At 56.8% G+C, this 27,731-nt stretch overlaps 1 protein-coding gene across 1 annotated transcript in view; it reads left to right on the top strand.

Moving 5' to 3' along the window:
* The window catches only part of LOC109886710 (runt-related transcription factor 2), a 104,949-nt gene that overhangs the window by 68,064 nt on the left and 9,154 nt on the right, over positions 1–27,731 (top strand). The window contains exon 4 of the mRNA XM_031800912.1: positions 10,022–10,198. Within this exon, the coding sequence (XP_031656772.1) occupies positions 10,022–10,198 (177 nt within the window). The remainder of the gene's footprint in view (positions 1–10,021; positions 10,199–27,731) is intronic.

The raw sequence follows: 27,731 nt of genomic DNA, 5'->3' as shown, positions 1-27,731 counted from the left end.
CCCTCCTCTCCTCTCGTATTCTCTCCATCCCCACCCAGCATCTCCTTCCTCCTCCTCTCGTATTCTCTCCATCCCCACACAGCCTCTCCTTCCTCCTCCTCTCGTATTCTCTCCATCCCCACCCAGGCTCTCCCTCCTCTCGTATTCTCTCCATCCCCACCCAGCCTCTCCCTCCTCTCGTATTCTCTCCATCCCCACCCAGCCTCTCCCTCCTCCCGTATTCTCTCCATCCCCACCCAGCCTCTCCCTCCTCTTCCTCTCGTATTCTCTCCATCCCCACCCAGCCTCTCCCTCCTCTCGTATCCTCTCCATCCCCACCCAGCCTCTCCCTCCTCTCCTCTCGTATTCTCTCCATCCCCACCCAGCATCTCCTTCCTCCTCCTCTCGTATTCTCTCCATCCCCACCCAGCCTCTCCTTCCTCCTCCTCTCGTATTCTCTCCATCCCCACCCAGGCTCTCCCTCCTCTCGTATTCTCTCCATCCCCAACCAGCCTCTCCCTCCTCTCCTCTCGTATTCTCTCCATCCCCAGCCAGCCTCTCCCTCCTCCTCCTCTCGTATTCTCTCCATACCAACCCAGCCTCTCCCTCCTCTCGTATACTCTCCATCCCCAGCCAGCCTCTCCCTCCTCCTCCTCTCATATTCTCTCCATCCCCAGCCAGCCTCTCCCTCCTCCTCCTCTTGTATTCTCTCCATCCCCAGCCAGCCTCTCACTCCTCCTCCTCTCGTATTTTCTCCATCCCAACCCAGCCTCTCCCTCCTCTCGTATTCTCTCCTTTCCCACCCAGCCTCTCCCTCCTCTTCCTCTCGTATTCTCTCCATCCCCAGCCAGCCTCTCCCTCCTCTCGTATTCTCTCCATCCCCACCCAGCCTCTCCCTCCTCTCGTATTCTCTCCATCCCCACCCAGCCTCTCCCTCCTCTTCCTCTCGTATTCTCTCCATCCCCACCCAGCCTCTCCCTCCTCTCGTATTCTCTCCATCCCCACCCATCCTCTCCCTCCTTTCGTATTCTCTCCATCCCCACCCAGCCTCTCCCTCCTCTCCTCTCGTATTCTCTCCATCCCCACCCAGCATCTCCTTCCTCCTCCTCTCGTATTCTCTCCATCCCAGCACAGCCTCTCCTTCCTCCTCCTCTCGTATTCTCTCCATCCCCACCCAGGCTCTCCCTCCTCTCGTATTCTCTCCATCCCCAACCAGCCTCTCCCTCCTCTCCTCTCGTATTCTCTCCATCCCCAGCCAGCCTCTCCCTCCTCCTCCTCTCGTATTCTCTCCATACCAACCCAGCCTCTCCCTCCTCTCGTATACTCTCCATCCCCAGCCAGCCTCTCCCTCCTCCTCCTCTCGTATTCTCTCCATCCCCAGCCAGCCTCTCCCTCCTCCTCCTCTCGTATTCTCTCCATCCCCAGCCAGCCTCTCACTCCTCCTCCTCTCGTATTTTCTCCATCCCAACCCAGCCTCTCCCTCCTCTCGTATTCTCTCCTTCCCCACCCAGCCTCTCCCTCCTCTTCCTCTCGTATTCTCTCCATCCCCAGCCAGCCTCTCCCTCCTCTCGTATTCTCTCCATCCCCACCCAGCCTCTCCCTCCTCTCGTATTCTCTCCTTCCCCACCCAGCCTCTCCCTCCTCTTCCTCTCGTATTCTCTCCATCCCCACCCAGCCTCTCCCTCCTCTCGTATTCTCTCCATCCCCCACCCATCCTCTCCCTCCTCTCGTATTCTCTCCATCCCCACCCAGCCTCTCCCTATTCTCCTCTCCTATTCTCTCCATCCCCACCCAGCCTCTCCTTCCTCCTCCTCTCGTATTCTCTCCATCCCCACCCAGCCTCTCTCTCCTCTCCTCTCGTATTCTCTCCATCCCCACCCAGCCTCTCCCTCCTCTCCTCTCGTATTCTCTCCATCCCCACCCAGCCTCTCCCTCCTCTCCTCTCGTATTCTCTCCATCCCCACCCAGCCTCTCCCTCCTCTCCTCTCGTATTCTCTCCATCCCCACCCAGCCTCTCCCTCCTCTCCTCTCATATTCTCTCCATTCCCAGCCAGCCTCTCCCTCCTCTCGTATTCTCTCCATCCCCACCCAGCCTCTCCCTCCTCTCGTATTCTCTCCATCCCCACCCAGCCTCTCCCTCCTCTCGTATTCTCTCCATCCCCACCTAGCCTCTCCCTCCTCTTCCTCTCGTATTCTCTCCATCCCCACCCAGCCTCTCCCTCCTCTCGTATTCTCTCCATTCCCACCCAGCCTCTCCCTCCTCTCCTCTCGTATTCTCTCCATCCCCACCCAGCCTCTCCCTCCTCTCCTCTCGTATTCTCTCCATCCCCACCCAGCCTCTCCTTCCTCCTCCTCTCGTATTCTCTCCATCCCCACCCAGCCTCTCCCTCCTCTCGTATTCTCTCCATCCCCACCCAGCCTCTCCCTCCTCTCCTCTCGTATTCTCTCCATCCCCAGCCAGCCTCTCCCTCCTCCTCTTGTATTCTCTCCATACCAACCCAGCCTCTCCCTCCTCTCGTATTCTCTCCATCCCCAGCCAGCCTCTCCCTCCTCCTCCTCTCGTATTCTCTCCATCCCCAGCCAGCCTCTCCCTCCTCCTCCTCTCGTATTCTCTCCATCCCCAGCCAGCCTCTCACTCCTCCTCCTCTCGTATTTTCTCCATCCCAACCCAGCCTCTCCCTCCTCTCCTATTCTCTCCATCCCCACCCAGCCTCTCCCTCCTCCTCCTCTCGTATTCTCTCCATCCCCACCCATCCTCTCCCTCCTCCTCCTCTCGTACTCTCTCCATCCCCAGCCAGCCTCTCACTCCTCCTCCGCTCGTATTCTCTCCATCCCCACCCAGCCTCTCCCTCCTCTCCTCTCGTATTCTCTCCATCCCCACCCAGCCTCTCCCTCCTCTCCTCTCGTATTCTCTCCATCCCCACCCAGCCTCTCCCTCCTCTCCTCTCGTATTCTCTCCATCCCCACCCAGCCTCTCCCTCCTCTCCTCTCGTATTCTCTCCATCCCCAGCCAGCCTCTCCCTCCTCTCCTCTCGTATTCTCTCCATCCCCACCCAGCCTCTCCCTCCTCTCCTCTCGTATTCTCTCCATCCCCACCCAGCCTCTCCCTCCTCTCCTCTCGTATTCTCTCCATCCCCACCCAGCCTCTCCCTTCTCTCCTCTCGTATTCTCTCCATCCCCACCCAGCCTCTCCCTCCTCTCCTCTCGTATTCTCTCCATCCCCACCCAGCCTCTCCCTCCTCTCCTCTCGTATTCTCTCCATTCCCAGCCAGCCTTTCCCTCCTCTCCTCTCGTATTCTCTCCATCCCCAGCCAGCCTCTCCCTCCTCTCGTATTCTCTCCATCCCCACCCAGCCTCTCCCTCCTCTCGTATTCTCTCCATCCCCACCCAGCCTCTCCCTCCTCTTGTATTCTCTCCATCCCCACCCAGCCTCTCCCTCCTCTTCCTCTCGTATTCTCTCCATCCCCAGCCAGCCTCTCCCTCCTCCTCTCGTATTCTCTCCATACCAACCCAGCCTCTCCCTCCTCTCGTATTCTCTCCATCCCCAGCCAGCCTCTCCCTCCTCTCGTATTCTCTCCATCCCCACCCAGCCTCTCCTTCCTCCTCCTCTCGTATTCTCTCCATCCCCACCCAGCCTCTCCCTACTCTCCTCTCGTATTCTCTCCATCCCCAACCAGCCTCTCCCTCCTCTCGTATTCTCTCCATCCCCACCCAGCCTCTCCCTCCTCTCCTCTCGTATTCTCTCCATCCCCACCCAGCCTCTCCCTCCTCTCCTCTCGTATTCTCTCCATCCCCACCCAGCCTCTCCTTCCTCCTCTCGTATTCTCTCCATCCCCACCCAGCCTCTCCCTCCTCTCGTATTCTCTCCATCCCCAACCAGCCTCTCCCTCCTCTCCTCTCGTATTCTCTCCATCCCCACCCAGCCTCTCTCTCCTCTCCTCTCGTATTCTCTCCATCCCCACCCAGCCTCTCTCTCCTCTCCTCTCGTATTCTCTCCATCCCCACCCAGCCTCTCCCTCCTCTCCTCTCGTATTCTCTCCATCCCCACCCAGCCTCTCCCTCCTCTCTTCTCGTATTCTCTCCATCCCCACCCAGCCTCTCCCTCCTCTCCTCTCGTATTCTCTCCATCCCCACCCAGCCTCTCTCTCCTCTCCTCTCGTATTCTCTCCATCCCCACCCAGCCTCTCCCTCCTCTCCTCTCGTATTCTCTCCATCCCCACCCAGCCTCTCCCTCCTCTCCTCTCGTATTCTCTCCATCCCCACCCAGCCTCTCTCTCCTCTCCTCTCGTATTCTCTCCATCCCCACCCAGCCTCTCCCTCCTCTCCTCTCGTATTCTCTCCATCCCCACCCAGCCTCTCCCTCCTCTCCTCTCATATTCTCTCCATCCCCACCCAGCCTCTCCCTCCTCTCCTCTCGTATTCTCTCCATCCCCACCCAGCCTCTCCCTCCTCTCGTATTCTCTCCATCCCCAGCCAGCCTCTCACTCCTCCTCCTCTCGTATTCTCTCCATCCCCACCCAGCCTCTCCCTCCTCTTGTATTCTCTCCATCCCCACCCAGCCTCTCCCTCCTCTTCCTCTCGTATTCTCTCCATCCCCACCCAGCCTCTCCCTCCTCTCGTATTCTCTCCATCCCCACCCAGCCTCTCCCTCCTCTCGTATTCTCTCCATCCCCACCCAGCCTCTCCCTCCTCCCGTATTCTCTCCATCCCCACCCAGCCTCTCCCTCCTCTTCCTCTCGTATTCTCTCCATCCCCACCCAGCCTCTCCCTCCTATCGTATTCTCTCCATCCCCACCCAGCCTCTCCCTCCTCTCCTCTCGTATTCTCTCCATCCCCACCCAGCCTCTCCCTCCTCCCGTATTCTCTCCATCACCACCCAGCCTCTCCCTCCTCTTCCTCTCGTATTCTCTCCATCCCCACCCAGCCTCTCCCTCCTCTCGTATTCTCTCCATCCCCAACCAGCCTCTCCCTCCTCTCCTCTCGTATTCTCTCCATCCCCAGCCAGCCTCTCCCTCCTCCTCCTCTCGTATTCTCTCCATACCAACCCAGCCTCTCCCTCCTCTCGTATACTCTCCATCCCCAGCCAGCCTCTCTCTCCTCCTCCTCTCGTATTCTCTCCATCCCCAGCCAGCCTCTCCCTCCTCCTCCTCTCGTATTCTCTCCATCCCCAGCCAGCCTCTCACTCCTCCTCCTCTCGTATTTTCTCCATCCCAACCCAGCCTCTCCCTCCTCTCGTATTCTCTCCATCCCCACCCAGCCTCTCCCTCCTCCTCCTCTCGTATTCTCTCCTTCCCCACCCAGCCTCTCCCTCCTCTTCCTCTCGTATTCTCTCCATCCCCACCCAACCTCTCCCTCCTCTCGTATTCTCTCCATCCCCACCCAGCCTCTCCCTCCTCTCATATTCTCTCCATCCCCACCCAGCCTCTCCCTCCTCCCGTATTCTCTCCATCCCCACCAAGCCTCTCCCTCCTCTTCCTTTCGTATTCTCTCCATCCCCACCCAGCCTCTCCCTCCTCTCGTATTCTCTCCATCCCCACCCAGCCTCTCCCTCCTCTCCTCTCGTATTCTCTCCATCCCCACCCAGCCTCTCCCTCCTCTCCTCTCGTATTCTCTCCATCCCCACCCAGCCTCTCCCTCCTCCCGTATTCTCTCCATCCCCACCCAGCCTCTCCCTCCTCCCGTATTCTCTCCATCCCCACCCAGCCACTCCCTCCTCTCATATTCTCTCCATCCCCACCCAGCCTCTCCCTCCTCCCGTATTCTCTCCATCCCCACCCAGCCTCTCCCTCCTCTCGTATTCTCTACATCCCCAGCCAGCCTCTCACTCCTCCTCCTCTCGTATTCTCTCCATCCCCACCCAGCCTCTCCCTCCTCTTGTATTCTCTCCATCCCCACCCAGCCTCTCCCTCCTCTTCCTCTCGTATTCTCTCCATCCCCACCCAGCCTCTCCCTCCTCTCGTATTCTCTCCATCCCCACCCAGCCTCTCCCTCCTCTCGTATTCTCTCCATCCCCACCCAGCCTCTCCCTCCTCCCGTATTCTCTCCATCCCCACCCAGCCTCTCCCTCCTCTTCCTCTCGTATTCTCTCCATCCCCACCCAGCCTCTCCCTCCTATCGTATTCTCTCCATCCCCACCCAGCCTCTCCCTCCTCTCCTCTCGTATTCTCTCCATCCCCACCCAGCCTCTCCCTCCTCCCGTATTCTCTCCATCCCCACCCAGCCTCTCCCTCCTCTTCCTCTCGTATTCTCTCCATCCCCACCCAGCCTCTCCCTCCTCTCGTATTCTCTCCATCCCCAACCAGCCTCTCCCTCCTCTCCTCTCGTATTCTCTCCATCCCCAGCCAGCCTCTCCCTCCTCCTCCTCTCGTATTCTCTCCATACCAACCCAGCCTCTCCCTCCTCTCGTATACTCTCCATCCCCAGCCAGCCTCTCTCTCCTCCTCCTCTCGTATTCTCTCCATCCCCAGCCAGCCTCTCCCTCCTCCTCCTCTCGTATTCTCTCCATCCCCAGCCAGCCTCTCACTCCTCCTCCTCTCGTATTTTCTCCATCCCAACCCAGCCTCTCCCTCCTCTCGTATTCTCTCCATCCCCACCCAGCCTCTCCCTCCTCCTCCTCTCGTATTCTCTCCTTCCCCACCCAGCCTCTCCCTCCTCTTCCTCTCGTATTCTCTCCATCCCCACCCAACCTCTCCCTCCTCTCGTATTCTCTCCATCCCCACCCAGCCTCTCCCTCCTCTCATATTCTCTCCATCCCCACCCAGCCTCTCCCTCCTCCCGTATTCTCTCCATCCCCACCAAGCCTCTCCCTCCTCTTCCTTTCGTATTCTCTCCATCCCCACCCAGCCTCTCCCTCCTCTCGTATTCTCTCCATCCCCACCCAGCCTCTCCCTCCTCTCCTCTCGTATTCTCTCCATCCCCACCCAGCCTCTCCCTCCTCTCCTCTCGTATTCTCTCCATCCCCACCCAGCCTCTCCCTCCTCCCGTATTCTCTCCATCCCCACCCAGCCTCTCCCTCCTCCCGTATTCTCTCCATCCCCACCCAGCCACTCCCTCCTCTCATATTCTCTCCATCCCCACCCAGCCTCTCCCTCCTCCCGTATTCTCTCCATCCCCACCAAGCCTCTCCCTCCTCTTCCTCTCGTATTCTCTCCATCCCCACCCAGCCTCTCCCTCCTCTCCTCTCGTATTCTCTCCATCCCCAACCAGCCTCTCCCTCCTCTTCCTCTCGTATTCTCTCCATCCCCACCCAGCCTCTCCTTCCTCCTCCTCTCGTATTCTCTCCATCCCCACCCAGCCTCTCCTTCCTCCTCCTCTCATATTCTCTCCATCCCCACCCAGCCTCTCCCTCCTCTCGTATTCTCTCCATCCCCAACCAGCCTCTCCCTCCTCTCCTCTCGTATTCTCTCCATCCCCAGCCAGCCTCTCCCTCCTCCTCCTCTCGTATTCTCTCCATCCCCAGCCAGCCTCTCCCTCCTCCTCCTCTCGTATTCTCTCCATCCCCAGCCAGCCTCTCACTCCTCCTCCTCTCGTATTTTCTCCATCCCAACCCAGCCTCTCCCTCCTCTCGTATTCTCTCCATCCCAACCCAGCCTCTCCCTCCTCTCGTATTCTCTCCATCCCCACCCAGCCTCTCCCTCCTCTTCCTCTCGTATTCTCTCCATCCCCACCCAGCCTCTCCCTCCTCTCGTATTCTCTCCATCCCCACCCAGCCTCTCCCTCCTCCCGTAATTCTCTCCATCCCCACCCAGCCTCTCCCTCCTCTTCCTCTCGTATTCTCTCCATCCTCACCCAGCCTCTCCCTCCTCTCGTATTCTCTCCATCCCCACCCAGCCTCTCCCTCCTCTCCTCTCGTATTCTCTCCATCCCCACCCAGCCTCTCCCTACTCTCCTCTCGTATTCTCTCCATCCCCACCCAGCCTCTCCTTCCTCCTCCTGTCGTATTCTCTCCATCCCCACCCAGCCTCTCCTTCCTCCTCCTCTCGTATTCTCTCCATCCCCACCCAGCCTCTCCCTCCTCTCGTATTCTCTCCATCCCCAACCAGCCTCTCCCTCCTCTCCTCTCGTATTCTCTCCATCCCCAGCCAGCCTCTCCCTCCTCCTCCTCTCGTATTCTCTCCATACCAACCCAGCCTCTCCCTCCTCTCGTATACTCTCCATCCCCAGCCAGCCTCTCCCTCCTCCTCCTCTCGTATTCTCTCCATCCCCAGCCAGCCTCTCCCTCCTCCTCCTCTCGTATTCTCTCCATCCCCAGCCAGCCTCTCACTCCTCCTCCTCTCGTATTTTCTCCATCCCAACCCAGCCTCTCCCTCCTCTCGTATTCTCTCCATCCCCACCCAGCCTCTCCCTCCTCCTCCTCTCGTATTCTCTCCATCCCCACCCAGCCTCTCCCTCCTCTTCCTCTCGTATTCTCTCCATCCCCACCCAGCCTCTCCCTCCTCTCGTATTCTCTCCATCCCCACCCAGCCTCTCCCTCCTCTCATATTCTCTCCATCCCCACCCAGCCTCTCCCTCCTCCCGTATTCTCTCCATCCCCACCAAGCCTCTCCCTCCTCTTCCTCTCGTATTCTCTCCATCCCCACCCAGCCTCTCCCTCCTCTCCTCTCATATTCTCTCCATCCCCACCCAGCCTCTCCCTCCTCTTCCTCTCGTATTCTCTCCATCCCCACCCAGCCTCTCCCTCCTCTCGTATTCTCTCCATCCCCACCCAGCCTCTCCCTCCTCTCCTCTCGTATTCTCTCCATCCCCACCCAGCCTCTCCCTACTCTCCTCTCGTATTCTCTCCATCCCCACCCAGCCTCTCCCTACTCTCCTCTCGTATTCTCTCCATCCCCACCCAGCCTCTCCCTACTCTCCTCTCATATTCTCTCCATCCCCACCCAGCCTTTCCCTCCTCCCGTATTCTCTCCATCCCCACCCAGCCTCTCCCTCCTCTCGTATTCTCTCCATCCCCAACAAGCCTCTCCCTCCTCTCCTCTCGTATTCTCTCCATCCCCAGCCAGCCTCTCCCTCCTCCTCCTCTCGTATTCTCTCCATCCCCACCCAGCCTCTCCCTCCTCTTCCTCTCGTATTCTCTCCATCCCCACCCAGCCTCTCCCTCCTCTCGTATTCTCTCCATCCCCACCCATCCTCTCCCTCCTCTCGTATTCTCTCCATCCCCACCCAGCCTCTCCCTCCTCTCCTCTCGTATTCTCTCCATCCCCACCCAGCCTCTCCCTCCTCTCGTAATCTCTCCATCCCCACCCAGCCTCTCCCTCCTCTTCCTCTCGTATTCTCTCCATCCCCACCCAGCCTCTCCCTCCTCTCGTATTCTCTCCATCCCCACCCAGCCTCTCCCTCCTCTTCCTCTTGTATTCTCTCCATCCCCACCCAGCCTCTCCCTCCTCTCGTATTCTCTCCATCCCCACCCAGCCTCTCCCTCCTCTTCCTCTCGTATTCTCTCCATCCCAACCCAGCCTCTCCCTCCTCCTCCTCTCGTATTCTCTCCATCCCCACCCAGCCTCTCCCTCCTCTTCCTCTCGTATTCTCTCCATCCCCACCCAGCCTCTCCCTCCTCTCGTATTCTCTCCATCCCCCACCCAGCCTCTCCCTCCTCTTCCTCTTGTATTCTCTCCATCCCCACCCAGCCTCTCCCTCCTCTCGTATTCTCTCCATCCCCACCCAGCCTCTCCTTCCTCTTCCTCTCGTATTCTCTCCATCCCCACCCAGCCTCACAGTCAGTTCTGTGGGAGAACGACCTAGCGCTTGTATCTCATTTCTCAGACCCTCTCATTGTTGTTGTCGTCAGAAGCTGGAGGAGTCTCCTAAAACAGGGCTGTTCTCAGACCCTCTCATTGTTGTTGTCGTCAGAAGCTGGAGGAGTCTCCTAAAACAGGGCTGTTCTCAGACCCTCTCATTGTTGTTGTCGTCAGAAGCTGGAGGAGTCTCCTAAAACAGGGCTGTTCTCAGACCCTCTCATTGTTGTTGTCGTCAGAAGCTGGAGGAGTCTCCTAAAACAGGGCTGTTCTCAGACCGTCTCGTTTTTGTTATTGTTGTTGTTGTACAGGACATCGTCAGAAGCTGGAGGAGTCTCCTAAAACAGGGCTGTTCTCAGACCGTCTCAGTGAGCTGGAGAGGATCAGACAGACAACCATGAGGGTTGCCGTGCCGACACAGTCCCAACAACAGCCGCTCAACGCTGGACACAACCCCTTCAACCCCCAAGGGCAGACACAGATACCAGGTGAATTTTAAATACAGTCCCTCCTAACCCTTATTTAGTCAGATACCAGGTGAGATTTAAATACAGGCCCCCTTAACCCTTATTAACACAGATACCAGATGAGATTTAAATACTCTAACCCCCAACACACATAGACACAGATACCAGATGAGGCCATAATCTCTAACCCCCGACACACATAGACACAGATACCAGATGAGACCATAGTCTCTAACCCCCGACACACATAGACACAGATACCAGATGAGGCCATAATCTCTAACCCCCGACACACATAGACACAGATACCAGATGAGACCATAATCTCTAACCCCCGACACACATAGACACAGATACCAGATGAGACCATAATCTCTAACCCCCGACACACATAGACACAGATACCAGATGAGACCATAGTCTCTAACCCCCGACACACATGGACACAGATACCAGATGAGACCATAGTCTCTAACCCCCGACGCACATAGACACAGATACCAGATGAGACTATAATCTCTAACCCCCGACACACATAGACACAGATACCAGATGTCTATCAGTCCTGTTGTAACTACATCTCTGATCTGTCCTAATCTGTTGTAACTACATCTCTGATCTGTCCCAATCTATCAGTCCTGTTGTAACTACATATCTGACCTGTCCCAATCTATCAGTCATGTTGTAACTACATCTCTTATCTGTCCTAATCTATCAGTCCTGTTGTAACTACATCTCTGATCTGTCCCAATCTATCAATCCTGTTGTAACGGCATCTATGACCTGTCCCAATCTATCAGTCCTGTTGTAACTCCATCTCTGATCTGTCCCAATCTATCAGTCCTGTTACAACTACATCTCTGATCTGTCCCAATCTATCAGTCCTGTTGCAACTCCATCTCTGATCTGTCCCAATCTATCAGTCCTGTTGTAACTCCATCTCTCCCTTCCCGTAATATCCACAATGTCATCACAGCCTTATACACTCTTATACACTCTCTTGCTCTCTCTCTCTCGCTCTCTCTCTCTCGCTCTCTCGCTCTCTCTCTCTCTCTCTCTCTCTCTCTCTCTCTCTCTCTCTCTCTCTCTCTCTCTCTCTCTCTCTCTCCCTTCCTGTCTCTCCCTCTCTCTCTCCCCCCTCCCTCCTCTCTCTCTCTCCCTCCCTCTCTCTCTCTCTCTCTCCCTCTCTCTCTCTCTCTCTCTCTCTCTCTCTCTCTCTCTCTCTCTCTCTCTCTCTCCTCTCTCCTCTCTCTCTCTCTCTCAGGAGAGAGACAGGAAGAGACAAACATACAAGTTGTGTCATTACTCAGGATGTTACATCAGACCTGGTACACCAATGATCCAGTGGAAATGAGACACTCACAGCCTGAACATGCTCCATCTTCTAGAACTAGTTCTCTACACAGTATTCACTAAACAGTATTCACTTCACAGTATGCATGACACAGTATTCACTACACCGTATTTACTACACAGTATTCTCTACACAATATTCACTAAACAGTATTCACTACACAGTATTAACTAAACAGTATTCTCTACACAGTATTCACTACACAGTATTCACTACACAGTATTCACTACACAGTATTCACTAAACAGTATTCACATACACAGTATTCACTACACAGTATTCTCTAAACAGTATTCACTTCACAGTATGCATGACACAGTATTCACTACACCGTATTTACTACACAGTATTCTCTACACAATATTCACTAAACAGTATTCACTACACAGTATTAACTAAACAGTATTCTCTACACAGTATTCAATACACAGTATTCACTTACACAGTATTCACTAAACAGTATTCACTACACAGTATTCACTACACAGTATTCTCTAACAGTATTCACTACACAGTATTCACTAAACAATATTCTCTACACAGTATTCACCACACAGTATTCTCTACACAGTATTCACTACACAGTGTTCACTACACAGTATTCACTACAGTGTTCACTACACAGTATTCACTACACAGTGTTCTCTACACATTGTTCTCTACACATTATTCACTACACATTGTTCTCTACACAGTATTTCACTACACAGTGTTCTCTACACAGTATTCAAAAACACATTGTTCTCTACATAGTATTCTCTTCAGTGTTCACTACACAGTATTCTCTACACAGTATTCACTACACAGTGTTCTCTACACAGTATTCTCTACACAGTATTCACTACACGTATTCTCTACACAGTATTCACTACACAGTATTCACTACACAGTTTCACTACACAGTGTTCTCTACACAGTATTCTCTACACAGTATTCACTATACAGTATTCATTCACACAGTAATTCACTCCTATGGCCCTTGATACGGACGTAGAACACTGCGACCAACTCCTTCCCTCCTCCTCACCTTCCTCCTGCCATCTCTAGCCACCCACCCTCTCCTCCTCCTCATCTACCTCCTCCTCCTCCCCTCCTCCTTTCTAACATCCCTTTCTCCTCTTCCAGACCCTTCGCCCCCAAGTCCCAGTCGTCTCATCCCTGGTCCTATGAGGCAGTCTCATACCCGTCTACCTGAGTCCCCATGACCTCCCCGTTGTCCACTCCACCACGCCCCTCTCCTCCAAGCCGAGCCACCAGGCCTTGCCCAACATCACTGACACGCCCCGCCGCCTGCCAGGTAACACACACTAGCAACACCCTGCATCCCACCCTCATCCCAGCCTGTATCCCACCCTCATCCCACCCTGATCCCACCCTCCATCCCCACCCTGTATACCACCCTCATCCCACCCTGTATCCCACCTCATCCCACCCTGTATCCCACCCTCATCCCACCCCTCACCCCACCCTCATCCCACCCTGCATCCCAACCCTGTATCCACATCATCCAACCCTCTCCCACCGCTATCCCACCCTATCCACCCTGTATCCCACCATGTATCCCACCCTGTATCCCACCCTCATCCCACCCTCATCCCACCCTGTATCCCACCCTCATCCCACCCTGTATCCCTCCCTGTATCCCACCCTCATCCCACCCTGTATACCATCCTCATCCCACCCTCATCCCACCTGTATCCCACCCTCATCCCACCCTGTATCCCACCTCATCCCACCCTGTATCCCACCCTCATCCCACCCTGTATCCCACCCTCATCTCACCCTCATCCCACCCTGTATCCCACCCTCATCCCACCCTGTATCCCACCCTCATCCCACCCTCATCCCACCCTGTATCCCACCCTCATCCCACCCTGCATCCCACCCTCATCCCACCCTCATCCCACCCTGTATCCCACCCTGTATCCCACCCTCATCCCACCCTGTATCCCACCCTCATCCCCCCTGTATCCCACCCTCATCCCACCCTGCATCCCACCCTCATCCCACCCTCATCCCACCCTGTATCCCACCCTCATCCCACCCTGTATCCCACCTGTATCCCACCTCATCCCATGCTGCATCCCACCCTGTATCCCACCCTCATCCCACCCTGTATCCCACCCTCATCCCACCCTGTATCCCACCCTCATCCCACCCTGCATCCCACCTCATCCCACCCTGTATCCCACCCTCATCCCACCCTGATCCCACCCTGTATCCCACCCTCATCCGACACTGTATCCCACCCTCATCCCATCCTGCATCCCACCCTCATCCCAACCTCATCCCACCCTGTATCCCACCCTCATCCCACCCTGTATCCCACCCTGTATCCACACCCTCATCCCACCCTCATCCCACCTGTATCCCACCCTGTATCCACCCTCATCCCACCCTGTATCCCACCCTCATCCCACCCTGTATCTCACCCTCATCCCACCCTCATCCCACCCTCATCCCATCCTGTATCCCACCCTGTATCCCACCCTGTATCCCACCCTGTATCCAAACCTCATCCCACCCTGTATCCCACCCTCATCCCACCCTGTATTCCACCCTCATCCCACCCTGTATCCCACCCTCATCCCACCCTCATCCCACCCCGTATCCCACCCTATATCCCACCATCATCCACCCTGTATCACACCCTCATCCCACCCTGTATCCCACCCTCATCCCACCCTGTATCTCACCCTCATCCCACCCTCATCCCACCCTCATCCCATCCTGTATCCCACCCTGTATCCCACCCTGTATCCCACCCTGTATCCAAACCTCATCCCACCCTGTATCCCACCCTCATCCCACCCTGTATTCCACCCTCATCCCACCCTCATCCCACCCTCATCCCATCCTGTATCCACCCTGTATCCCACCCTGTATCCCACCCTGTATCCAAACCTCATCCCACCCTGTATCCCACCCTCATCCCACCCTGTATTCCACCCTCATCCCACCCTGTATCCCACCCTCATCCCACCCTGCATCCCACCCTGTATCCCACCCTCATCCCACCCTCATCCCACCCTCATCCCACCCCGTATCCCACCCTATATCCCACCCTCATCCCACCCTGTATCACACCTCATCCCGCACTGTATCCCACCCTGTATCCCACCCTCATCCCACCCTCATCCCACCCTCATCCCACCCTGTATCCCACCCTCATCCCACCCTGTATCCCACCCTGGATCCCACCCTCATCCCACCCTCATCCCACCCGTTATCCCACCCTATATCCCACCCTCATCCCACCCTGTATCACACCCTCATCCCGCACTGTATCCCACCCTGTATCCCACCCTCAATCCCCACACTGTATCCCACCCTCATCCCATCCTGCATCCCACCCTCATCCCAACCTCATCCCACCCTGTATCCCACCCTCATCCCACCCTGTATCCCACCCTGTATCCCACCCTCATCCCACCCTCATCCCACCCTGTATCACACCCTCATCCCGCACTGTATCCCACCCTGTATCCCACCCTGTATCCCCCCTCATCCCACCCTCATCCCACCCTCATCCCACCCTGTATCCCACCCTCATCCCACCCTGTAATCCCACCCTGTATCCCACCCTCATCCCACCCTCAATCCCACCCCGTATCCACCCTATATCCCACCCTCATCCCACCCTATATCCCACCCTCATCCCAACCCTGTATCACACCCTCATCCCGCACTGTATCCCACCCTGTATCCCACCCTGTATCCCACCCTGTATCCCACCCTCATCCCCCCTGTATCCCACCCCTGTATCCACCCTCATCCCCACCCTGTATCCCACCCTCAATCCCACCTCATCCCACCCTGTATCCCACCCTATATCATCCCACCCTGTATCCCACCCCTGCTATCCCACCCCTGTATCCCACCCTCATCTCACCTCATCCCACCCTCATCCCACCCTCATCCCATCCTGTATCCCACCCTGTATCCCACCCTGTATCCCACCCTGTATCCAAACCTCATCCCACCCTGTATCCCCACCTCATCCCACCCTGTATTCCACCCTCATCCCACCCTGTATCCCACCCTGTATCCCACCCTCATCCCACCCTCATCCCCACCCTCATCCACCCCGTATCCCACCCTATATCCCAACCTCATCCCACCCTGTATCACACCCTCATCCCGCACTGTATCCCACCCTGTATCCCACCCTGTATCCCACCCTCATCCACCCTCATCCCACCCTCATCCCACCCTGTATCCCACCCTCATCCCACCCTGTATCCCACCCTGTATCCCACCCTCATCCCACCCTGTATCCCACCCTCATCCCACCCTCATCCCACCCTGTATCCCACCCTATATCCCACCCTGTATCCCACCCTCATCCCACCCTGTATCCCACCCTCATCCCCACCCTCATCCCACCATGTATCCCACCCTGTATCCCACCCTCATCCCACCCTCATCCCACCCCTGTATCCCACCCTCATCCCGCCCTGTATCCCACCCTCATCCCACCCTCATCCCACCCTGTATCCCACCCTCATCCCACCCTGCTCCCACCCTCATCCCACCTGTATCCCACCCTTTATCCCACCCTCATCTCACCCTCATCCCACCCTGTATCCCACCCTGTATCCCACCCTCATCCCACCCTGTATCCCACCCTCATCCCACCCTGTATCCCACCATCATCCCACCCTGTATCCCACCCTGCATCCCACCCTCATCCCACCCTGTATCCCACCCGTCCCACCCTCATCCCACCCTGTAATCCCACCCTGTATCCCACCCTCATCCCACCCTGTATCCCACCCTCATCCCACCCTGTATCCCACCCTCATCCCACCCTCATCCCACCCTGTATCCCACCCTCATCCCACCCTCATCCCATCCTGTATCCCACCCTGTATCCCACCCTCATCCCACCCTGTATCCCACCCTCATCCCGCCCTGTATCCCACCCTCATCCCACCCTGTATCCCAACCCTCATCCCACCCTCATCCCATCCTCATCCCATCCTGTATCCCACCCTCATCCCACCCTGTATCCCACCCTGTATCCCACCCTGTATCCCACCCTCATCCCACCCTGTATCCCACCCTCATCCCACCCCTGTATCCCACCCTGTATTCCACCCTCATCCCACCCTCATCCATCCCTGTATCCCACCCTGTATCCCACCCTGTATCCCACCCTCATCCCACCCTGTATCCCACCCTCATCCCACCCTCATCCCACCCTGTATCCCACCCTGTATCCCACCCTCATCCCACCCTGCATCCCACCCTCATCCCACCCTCATCCCACCCTGTATCCCACCCCTCATCCCACCCTGTATCCCACCCTCATCCCACCCTGTATCCCACCCTCATCCCACCCTGCATCCCACCCTGTATCCCACCCTCATCCCACCCTGTATCCCACCCTCATCCCACCCTGTATCCCACCCTCATCCCACCCTGCATCCCACCCTGCATCCCACCCTCATCCCACCCTGTATCCCACCCTCATCCCACCCTGTATCCCACCCTCATCCCACCCTGTATCCCACCCTCATCCCACCCTGTATCCCACCCTCATCCCACCCTGTATCCCACCCTCATCCCACCCTCACCCACCCTCATCCCACCCTCACCCCACCCTGTATCCCACCCTGTATCCCACCCTCATCCACCCTGCATCCCACCCTGTATCCCACCCTCATCCCACCCTGTATCCCACCCTCATCCCACCCTGTATCCCACCCTCATCCCACCCTGTATCCCACCCTCATCCCACCCTGTATCCCACCCTCATCCCACCCCTCACCCCACCCTCATCCCACCCTCACCCCACCCTGTATCCCACCCTGTATCCCACCCTCATCCCACCCTGCATCCCACCCTGTATCCCACCCTCATCCCACCCTGTATCCCACCCTCATCCCACCCTGATCCCACCATGTATCCCACCCTGTATCCCACCCTCATCCCACCCTCATCCCACCCTTATCCCACCCTCATCCCACCCTGTATCCCTCCCTGTATCCCACCCTCATCCCACCCTGTATACCATCCTCATCCCACCCTCATCCCACCCTGTATCCCACCCTCATCCACCTGTATCCCACCCTCATCCCACCCTGTATCCCACCCTCATCCCACCCTGTATCCCACCCTCATCTCACCCTCATCCCACCCTGTATCCCACCCTCATCCCACCCTGTATCCCACCCTCATCCCACCCTCATCCCACCCTGTATCCCACCCTCATCCCACCCTGCATCCCACCCTCATCCCACCCTCATCCCACCCTGTATCCCACCCTGTATCCCACCCTCATCCCACCCTGTATCCCACCCTCATCCCACCCTGTATCCCACCCTCATCCCACCCTGCATCCCACCCTCATCCCACCCTCATCCCACCCTGTATCCCACCCTCATCCCACCCTGTATCCCACCCTGTATCCCACCCTCATCCCATGCTGCATCCCACCCTGTATCCCACCCTCATCCCACCCTGTATCCCACCCTCATCCCACCCTGTATCCCACCCTCATCCCACCCTGCATCCCACCCTCATCCCACCCTGTATCCCACCCTCATCCCACCCTGATCCCACCCTGTATCCCACCCTCATCCGACACTGTATCCCACCCTCATCCCATCCTGCATCCCACCCTCATCCCAACCTCATCCCACCCTGTATCCCACCCTCATCCCACCCTGTATCCCACCCTGTATCCCACCCTCATCCCACCCTCATCCCACCCTGTATCCCACCCTGTATCCCACCCTCATCCCACCCTGTATCCCACCCTCATCCCACCCTGTATCTCACCCTCATCCCACCCTCATCCCACCCTCATCCCATCCTGTATCCCACCCTGTATCCCACCCTGTATCCAAACCTCATCCCACCCTGTATCCCACCCTCATCCCACCCTGTATTCCACCCTCATCCCACCCTGTATCCCACCCTCATCCCACCCTCATCCCACCCCGTATCCCACCCTATATCCCACCATCATCCCACCCTGTATCACACCCTCATCCCACCCTGTATCCCACCCTCATCCCACCCTGTATCTCACCCTCATCCCACCCTCATCCCACCCTCATCCCATCCTGTATCCCACCCTGTATCCCACCCTGTATCCCACCCTGTATCCAAACCTCATCCCACCCTGTATCCCACCCTCATCCCACCCTGTATTCCACCCTCATCCCACCCTGTATCCCACCCTCATCCCACCCTGCATCCCACCCTGTATCCCACCCTCATCCCACCCTCATCCCACCCTCATCCCACCCCGTATCCCACCCTATATCCCACCCTCATCCCACCCTGTATCACACCCTCATCCCGCACTGTATCCCACCCTGTATCCCACCCTGTATCCCACCCTCATCCCACCCTCATCCCACCCTCATCCCACCCTGTATCCCACCCTCATCCCACCCTGTATCCCACCCTGGATCCCACCCTCATCCCACCCTCATCCCACCCCGTATCCCACCCTATATCCCACCCTCATCCCACCCTGTATCACACCCTCATCCCGCACTGTATCCCACCCTGTATCCCACCCTCATCCCACACTGTATCCCACCCTCATCCCATCCTGCATCCCACCCTCATCCCAACCTCATCCCACCCTGTATCCCACCCTCATCCCACCCTGTATCCCACCCTGTATCCCACCCTCATCCCACCCTCATCCCACCCTGTATCCCACCCTGTATCCCACCCTCATCCCACCGTGTATCCCACCCTCATCCCACCCTGTATCTCACCCTCATCCCACCCTCATCCCACCCTCATCGCATCCTGTATCCCACCCTGTATCCCACCCTGTATCCCACCCTGTATCCAAACCTCATCCCACCCTGTATCCCACCCTCATCCCACCCTGTATTCCACCCTCATCCCACCCTGTATCCCACCCTCATCCCACCCTGCATCCCACCCTGTATCCCACCCTCATCCCACCCTCATCCCACCCTCATCCCACCCCGTATCCCACCCTATATCCCACCCTCATCCCACCCCGCATCCCACCCTATATCCCACCCTCATCCCACCCTGTATCACACCCTCATCCCACCCTGTATCCCACCCTGTATCCCACCCTCATCCCACCCTGTATCTCACCCTCATCCCACCCTCATCCCACCCTCATCCCATCCTGTATCCCACCCTATATCCCACCCTGTATCCCACCCTGTATCCAAACCTCATCCCACCCTGTATCCCACCCTCATCCCACCCTGTATTCCACCCTCATCCCACCCTGTATCCCACCCTCATCCCACCCTGCATCCCACCCTGTATCCCACCCTCATCCCACCCTCATCCCACCCTCATCCCACCCCGTATCCCACCCTATATCCCACCCTCATCCCACCCTGTATCACACCCTCATCCCGCACTGTATCCCACCCTGTATCCCACCCTGTATCCCACCCTCATCCCACCCTCATCCCACCCTCATCCCACCCTGTATCCCACCCTCATCCCACCCTGTATCCCACCCTGTATCCCACCCTCATCCCACCCTCATCCCACCCCGTATCCCACCCTATATCCCACCCTCATCCCACCCTATATCCCACCCTCATCCCACCCTGTATCACACCCTCATCCCGCACTGTATCCCACCCTGTATCCCACCCTGTATCCCACCCTGTATCCCACCCTCATCCCACCCTGTATCCCACCCTGTATCCCACCCTCATCCCACCCTGTATCCCACCCTCATCCCACCCTCATCCCACCCTGTATCCCACCCTATATCCCACCCTGTATCCCACCCTCATCCCACCCTGTATCCCACCCTCATCTCACCCTCATCCCACCCTCATCCCACCCTCATCCCATCCTGTATCCCACCCTGTATCCCACCCTGTATCCAAACCTCATCCCACCCTGTATCCCACCCTCATCCCACCCTGTATTCCACCCTCATCCCACCCTGTATCCCACCCTGTATCCCACCCTCATCCCACCCTCATCCCACCCTCATCCCACCCCGTATCCCACCCTATATCCCACCCTCATCCCACCCTGTATCACACCCTCATCCCGCACTGTATCCCACCCTGTATCCCACCCTGTATCCCACCCTCATCCCACCCTCATCCCACCCTCATCCCACCCTGTATCCCACCCTCATCCCACCCTGTATCCCACCCTGTATCCCACCCTCATCCCACCCTGTATCCCACCCTCATCCCACCCTCATCCCACCCTGTATCCCACCCTATATCCCACCCTGTATCCCACCCTCATCCCACCCTGTATCCCACCCTCATCCCACCCTCATCCCACCATGTATCCCACCCTGTATCCCACCCTCATCCCACCCTCATCCCACCCTGTATCCCACCCTCATCCCGCCCTGTATCCCACCCTCATCCCACCCTCATCCCACCCTGTATCCCACCCTCATCCCACCCTGCATCCCACCCTCATCCCACCCTGTATCCCACCCTTTATCCCACCCTCATCTCACCCTCATCCCACCCTGTATCCCACCCTGTATCCCACCCTCATCCCACCCTGTATCCCACCCTCATCCCACCCGGTATCCCACCATCATCCCACCCTGTATCCCACCCTGCATCCCACCCTCATCCCACCCTGTATCCCACCCTCGTCCCACCCTCATCCCACCCTGTATCCCACCCTGTATCCCACCCTCATCCCACCCTGTATCCCACCCTCATCCCACCCTGTATCCCACCCTCATCCCACCCTCATCCCACCCTGTATCCCACCCTCATCCCACCCTCATCCCATCCTGTATCCCACCCTGTATCCCACCCTCATCCCACCCTGTATCCCACCCTCATCCCGCCCTGTATCCCACCCTCATCCCACCCTGTATCCCACCCTCATCCCACCCTCATCCCATCCTCATCCCATCCTGTATCCCACCCTCATCCCACCCTGTATCCCACCCTGTATCCCACCCTGTATCCCACCCTCATCCCACCCTGTATCCCACCCTCATCCCACCCTGTATCCCACCCTGTATTCCACCCTCATCCCACCCTCATCCATCCCTGTATCCCACCCTGTATCCCACCCTGTATCCCACCCTCATCCCACCCTGTATCCCACCCTCATCCCACCCTCATCCCACCCTGTATCCCACCCTGTATCCCACCCTCATCCCACCCTGCATCCCACCCTCATCCCACCCTCATCCCACCCTGTATCCCACCCTCATCCCACCCTGTATCCCACCCTCATCCCACCCTGTATCCCACCCTCATCCCACCCTGCATCCCACCCTGTATCCCACCCTCATCCCACCCTGTATCCCACCCTCATCCCACCCTGTATCCCACCCTCATCCCACCCTGCATCCCACCCTCATCCCACCCTGTATCCCACCCTGTATTCCACCCTCATCCCACCCTGTATCCCACCCTCATCCCACCCTCATCCCACCCTGCATCCCACCCTCATTCCACCCTGTATCCCACCCTGTATCCCACCCTCATCCCACCCTGTATCCCACCCTCATCCCACCCTGTATCCCACCCTCATCCCACCTTGCCTCCCACTGCTGGCTTGCTTCTGAAGCTAAGCAGGGTTGGTCCTGGTCAGGCCCTGGATGGGAGACCAGGTGCTGCTGGAAGTGGTGTTGGAGGGCAAGTAGGAGGCACTCTTTCCTCTCGTCTAAATATCTCAGTGATTGGGGACATTGCCCTGTGTTGGGTGCAGTCTTTCGGATGGGACGTCAAACGGGTGTCCTGACTCTCTGTGGTCACTAAAGATCCCATGGCACTTATCGTGAGAGTAGGGGTGTTAACCCCGGTGTCCTGGCTATATTCCCAATCTGGCCCTCAAACCATCACGGTCACCTAATCATCCCCAGTTTACAATTGTCTCATTCATCCCCCTCCTCCTCTCCCCTGTAACTATTCCCCAGGCCGTTGCTGTAAATGAGAACGTGTTCACGGTCAACTTACCTGGTAAAATAACGGTCAAATAAACATTTAAAATAATAAACACGCCCACCTGAGGATCTTTATTTTTCATCCATCTATTTCCTGTGTTAGAAGGTTGTAAAATCACTTAAATCTCGCTGGTTTGCATGCTTTCATTTTAGTTTATTCATTGTGAAGAAAGAGAACTTACATGAGAAGAAAGAGAACTAGTGGTTGACAGAGCAGGTGAGTACAGGTGGGTAGACAGAGCAGGTGAGTTCAGGTAGGGTAGACAGAGCATGTAGGGTAGACAGAGCAGGTGAGTTCAGGTAGGGTAGACAGAGCAGGTGAGTTCAGGTAGGGTAGACAGAGCAGGTGAGTTCAGGTAGGGTAGACAGAGAAGGTGAGTTCAGGTGGGGTAGCCAGAGCAGGTAGGGTAAACAGAGAGGGTGTGGTAGACAGAGCAGGTGAGTTCAGGTAGGGTAGACAGAGCAGGTGAGTTCAGGTAGGGTAGACAGAGCAGGTGAGTTCAGGTAGGGTAGACAGAGCAGGTGAGTTCAGGTGGGGTAGCCAGAGCAGGTAGGGTAAACAGAGAGGGTAGGGTAGACAGAGCAGGTGAGTACTGGTAGGGTTGACAGAGCAGGTGAGTTCAGGTAGGGTAGACAGAGCAGGTGAGTACAGGTAGGGTAGACAGAGCAGGTGAGTACAGGTAGGGTAGACAGAGCAGGTGGGGTAGACAGAGCAGGTGAGTACAGGTAGGGTAGACAGAGCAGGTGGGGTAGACAGAGCAGGTGAGTACAGGTGGGGTAGACAGAGCAGGTGAGTACAGGTAGGGTCGACATAGCAGGTGGGGTAGACAGAGCAGGTGAGTACAGGTAGGGTAGACAGAGCAGGTGGGGTAGACAGAGCAGGTGAGTACAGGTAGGGTAGACAGAGCAGGTGGGGTAGACAGAGCAGTTGAGTACAGGTGTGGTAGACAGAGCAGGTGAGTACAGGTAGGGTAGACAGAGCAGGTGGGGTAGACAGAGCAGGTGAGTACAGGTGGGGTAGACAGAGCAGGTGGGGTAGACAGAGCAGGTGAGTACAGGTAGGGTAGACAGAGCAGGTAGGGTAGACAGAGCAGGTGGGGTAGACAGAGCAGGTGAGTACAGGTAGGGTAGACAGAGCAGGTGGGGTAGACAGAGCAGGTGAGTACAGGTAGGGTAGACAGAGCAGGTGGGGTAGACAGAGCAGGTGAGTACAGGTGGGGTAGACAGAGCAGGTGAGTACAGGTAGGGTAGACAGAGCAGGTGGGGTAGACAGAGCAGGTAGGGTAGACAGAGCAGGTGAGTACAGGTGGGGTAGACAGAGCAGGTGAGTACAGGTAGGGTAGACAGAGCAGGTGGGGTAGACAGAGCAGGTGAGTACAGGTGGGGTAGACAGAGCAGGTGAGTACAGGTAGGGTAGACAGAGCAGGTGGGGTAGACAGAGCAGGTGAGTACAGGTAGGGTAGACAGAGCAGGTGAGTACAGGTGGGGTAGACAGAGCAGGTGAGTACAGGTGGGGTAGACAGAGCAGGTGAGTACAGGTGGGGTAGACAGAGCAGGTGAGTACAGGTAGGGTAGACAGAGCAGGTGAGTACAGGTGGGGTAGACAGAGCAGGTGAGTACAGGTGGGGTAGACAGAGCAGGTGAGTACAGGTAGGGTAGACAGAGCAGGTGAGTACAGGTGGGGTAGACAGAGCAGGTGAGTACAGGTGGGGTAGACAGAGCAGGTGAGTACAGGTGGGGTAGACAGAGCAGGTGAGTACAGGTAGGGTAGACAGAGCAGGTGAGTACAGGTGGGGTAGACAGAGCAGGTGAGTACAGGTGGGGTAGACAGAGCAGGTGAGTACAGGTAGGGTAGACAGAGCAGGTGGGGTAGACAGAGCAGGTGAGTACAGGTAGGGTAGACAGAGCAGGTGGGGTAGACAGAGCAGGTGAGTACAGGTGGGGTAGACAGAGCAGGTGAGTACAGGTAGGGTAGACAGAGCAGGTGGGGTAGACAGAGCAGGTAGGGTAGACAGAGCAGGTGAGTACAGGTGGGGTAGACAGAGCAGGTGAGTACAGGTAGGGTAGACAGAGCAGGTGGGGTAGACAGAGCAGGTGAGTACAGGTGGGGTAGACAGAGCAGGTGAGTACAGGTAGGGTAGACAGAGCAGGTGGGGTAGACAGAGCAGGTGAGTACAGGTGAGGTAGACAGAGCAGGTGAGTACAGGTGGGGTAGACAGAGCAGGTGAGTACAGGTGGGGTAGACAGAGCAGGTGAGTACAGGTAGGGTAGACAGAGCAGGTGAGTACAGGTGGGGTAGACAGAGCAGGTGAGTACAGGTGGGGTAGACAGAGCAGGTGAGTACAGGTGGGGAAGACAGAGCAGGTGAGTACAGGTAGGGTAGACAGAGCAGGTGAGTACAGGTGGGGTAGACAGAGCAGGTGAGTACAGGTAGGGTAGACAGAGCAGGTGAGTACAGGTGGGGTAGACAGAGCAGGTGAGTACAGGTGGGGTAGACAGAGCAGGTGAGTACAGGTGGGGTAGACAGAGCAGGTGAGTACAGGTAGGGTAGACAGAGCAGGTGAGTACAGGTGGGGTAGACAGAGCAGTTGAGTACAGGTGTGGTAGACAGAGCAGGTGAGTACAGGTGTGGTAGACAGAGCATGTGAGTACAGGTGTGGTAGACAGAGCAGGTGAGTACAGGTAGGGTAGACAGAGCAGGTGAGTTCAGGTGGGGTAGCCAGAGCAGGTAGGGTAAACAGAGAGGGTAGGGTAGACAGAGCAGGTGAGTACTGGTAGGGTTGACAGAGCAGGTGAGTTCAGGTAGGGTAGACAGAGCAGGTGAGTACAGGTAGGGTAGACAGAGCAGGTGAGTACAGGTAGGGTAGACAGAGCAGGTGGGGTAGACAGAGCAGGTGAGTACAGGTAGGGTAGACAGAGCAGGTGGGGTAGACAGAGCAGGTGAGTACAGGTGGGGTAGACAGAGCAGGTGAGTACAGGTAGGGTCGACATAGCAGGTGGGGTAGACAGAGCAGGTGAGTACAGGTAGGGTAGACAGAGCAGGTGGGGTAGACAGAGCAGGTGAGTACAGGTAGGGTAGACAGAGCAGGTGGGGTAGACAGAGCAGTTGAGTACAGGTGTGGTAGACAGAGCAGGTGAGTACAGGTAGGGTAGACAGAGCAGGTGGGGTAGACAGAGCAGGTGAGTACAGGTGGGGTAGACAGAGCAGGTGGGGTAGACAGAGCAGGTGAGTACAGGTAGGGTAGACAGAGCAGGTAGGGTAGACAGAGCAGGTGGGGTAGACAGAGCAGGTGAGTACAGGTAGGGTAGACAGAGCAGGTGGGGTAGACAGAGCAGGTGAGTACAGGTAGGGTAGACAGAGCAGGTGGGGTAGACAGAGCAGGTGAGTACAGGTGGGGTAGACAGAGCAGGTGAGTACAGGTAGGGTAGACAGAGCAGGTGGGGTAGACAGAGCAGGTAGGGTAGACAGAGCAGGTGAGTACAGGTGGGGTAGACAGAGCAGGTGAGTACAGGTAGGGTAGACAGAGCAGGTGGGGTAGACAGAGCAGGTGAGTACAGGTGGGGTAGACAGAGCAGGTGAGTACAGGTAGGGTAGACAGAGCAGGTGGGGTAGACAGAGCAGGTGAGTACAGGTAGGGTAGACAGAGCAGGTGAGTACAGGTGGGGTAGACAGAGCAGGTGAGTACAGGTGGGTAGACAGAGCAGGTGAGTACAGGTGGGGTAGACAGAGCAGGTGAGTACAGGTAGGGTAGACAGAGCAGGTGAGTACAGGTAGGGTAGACAGAGCAGGTGGGGTAGACAGAGCAGGTGAGTACAGGTGGGGTAGACAGAGCAGGTGAGTACAGGTAGGGTAGACAGAGCAGGTGGGGTAGACAGAGCAGGTAGGGTAGACAGAGCAGGTGAGTACAGGTGGGGTAGACAGAGCAGGTGAGCACAGGTAGGGTAGACAGAGCAGGTGGGGTAGACAGAGCAGGTGAGTACAGGTGGGGTAGACAGAGCAGGTGAGTACAGGTAGGGTAGACAGAGCAGGTGGGGTAGACAGAGCAGGTGAGTACAGGTGAGGTAGACAGAGCAGGTGAGTACAGGTGGGGTAGACAGAGCAGGTGAGTACAGGTGGGGTAGACAGAGCAGGTGAGTACAGGTAGGGTAGACAGAGCAGGTGAGTACAGGTGGGGTAGACAGAGCAGGTGAGTACAGGTGGGGTAGACAGAGCAGGTGAGTACAGGTGGGGTAGACAGAGCAGGTGAGTACAGGTAGGGTAGACAGAGCAGGTGAGTACAGGTGGGGTAGACAGAGCAGGTGAGTACAGGTAGGGTAGACAGAGCAGGTGAGTACAGGTGGGGTAGACAGAGCAGGTGAGTACAGGTGGGGTAGACAGAGCAGGTGAGTACAGGTGGGGTAGACAGAGCAGGTGAGTACAGGTAGGGTAGACAGAGCAGGTGAGTACAGGTGGGGTAGACAGAGCAGTTGAGTACAGGTGTGGTAGACAGAGCAGGTGAGTACAGGTGTGGTAGACAGAGCAGGTGAGTACAGGTGTGGTAGACAGAGCAGGTGAGTACAGGTAGGGTAGACAGAGCAGGTGAGTACAGGTAGGGTAGACAGAGCAGGTGAGTACAGGTAGGGTAGACAGAGCAGGTGAGTACAGGTGGGGTAGACAGAGCAGGTGAGTACAGGTAGGGTAGACAGAGCAGGTGAGTACAGGTAGGGTAGACAGAGCAGGTGAGTACAGGTAGGGTAGACAGAGCAGGTGGGGTAGACAGAGCAGGTGAGTACAGGTAGGGTAGACAGAGCAGGTGAGTACAGGTGGGGTAGACAGAGCAGGTGAGTACAGGTGGGGTAGACAGAGCAGGTGAGTACAGGTGGGGTAGACAGAGCAGGTGAGTACAGGTAGGGTAGACAGAGCAGGTGAGTACAGGTGGGGTAGACAGAGCAGGTGAGTACAGGTGGGGTAGACAGAGCAGGTGAGTACAGGTGGGGTAGACAGAGCAGGTGAGTTCAGGTAGGGTAGACAGAGCAGGTGAGTACAGGTAGGGTAGACAGAGCAGGTGGGGTAGACAGAGATTTTTTTGGTGGTTATGTCCCTGTTCCACTGCTTTGTGTTAATTTAGTCATATATGCAAATATACCATTCACAGTGTATGTATGTAAATGAGATAATTTCCTTCATTTTTAAAGTCTCGAGATTCCTGATACCATGAGAATATGAGTCCGTTCTAAGAAGAAGAAGAAGAAAACAAATCACAATAAATATGTCTGAAAGTTTGGAATATCTTCATCCAACTGTT

The sequence above is a fragment of the Oncorhynchus kisutch genome, linkage group LG21, assembly GCF_002021735.2.
Source record: "Oncorhynchus kisutch isolate 150728-3 linkage group LG21, Okis_V2, whole genome shotgun sequence".
NCBI classification, from domain to species: domain Eukaryota; kingdom Metazoa; phylum Chordata; class Actinopteri; order Salmoniformes; family Salmonidae; genus Oncorhynchus; species Oncorhynchus kisutch.
This window is presented reverse-complemented; position numbering and strand designations above follow the sequence as displayed.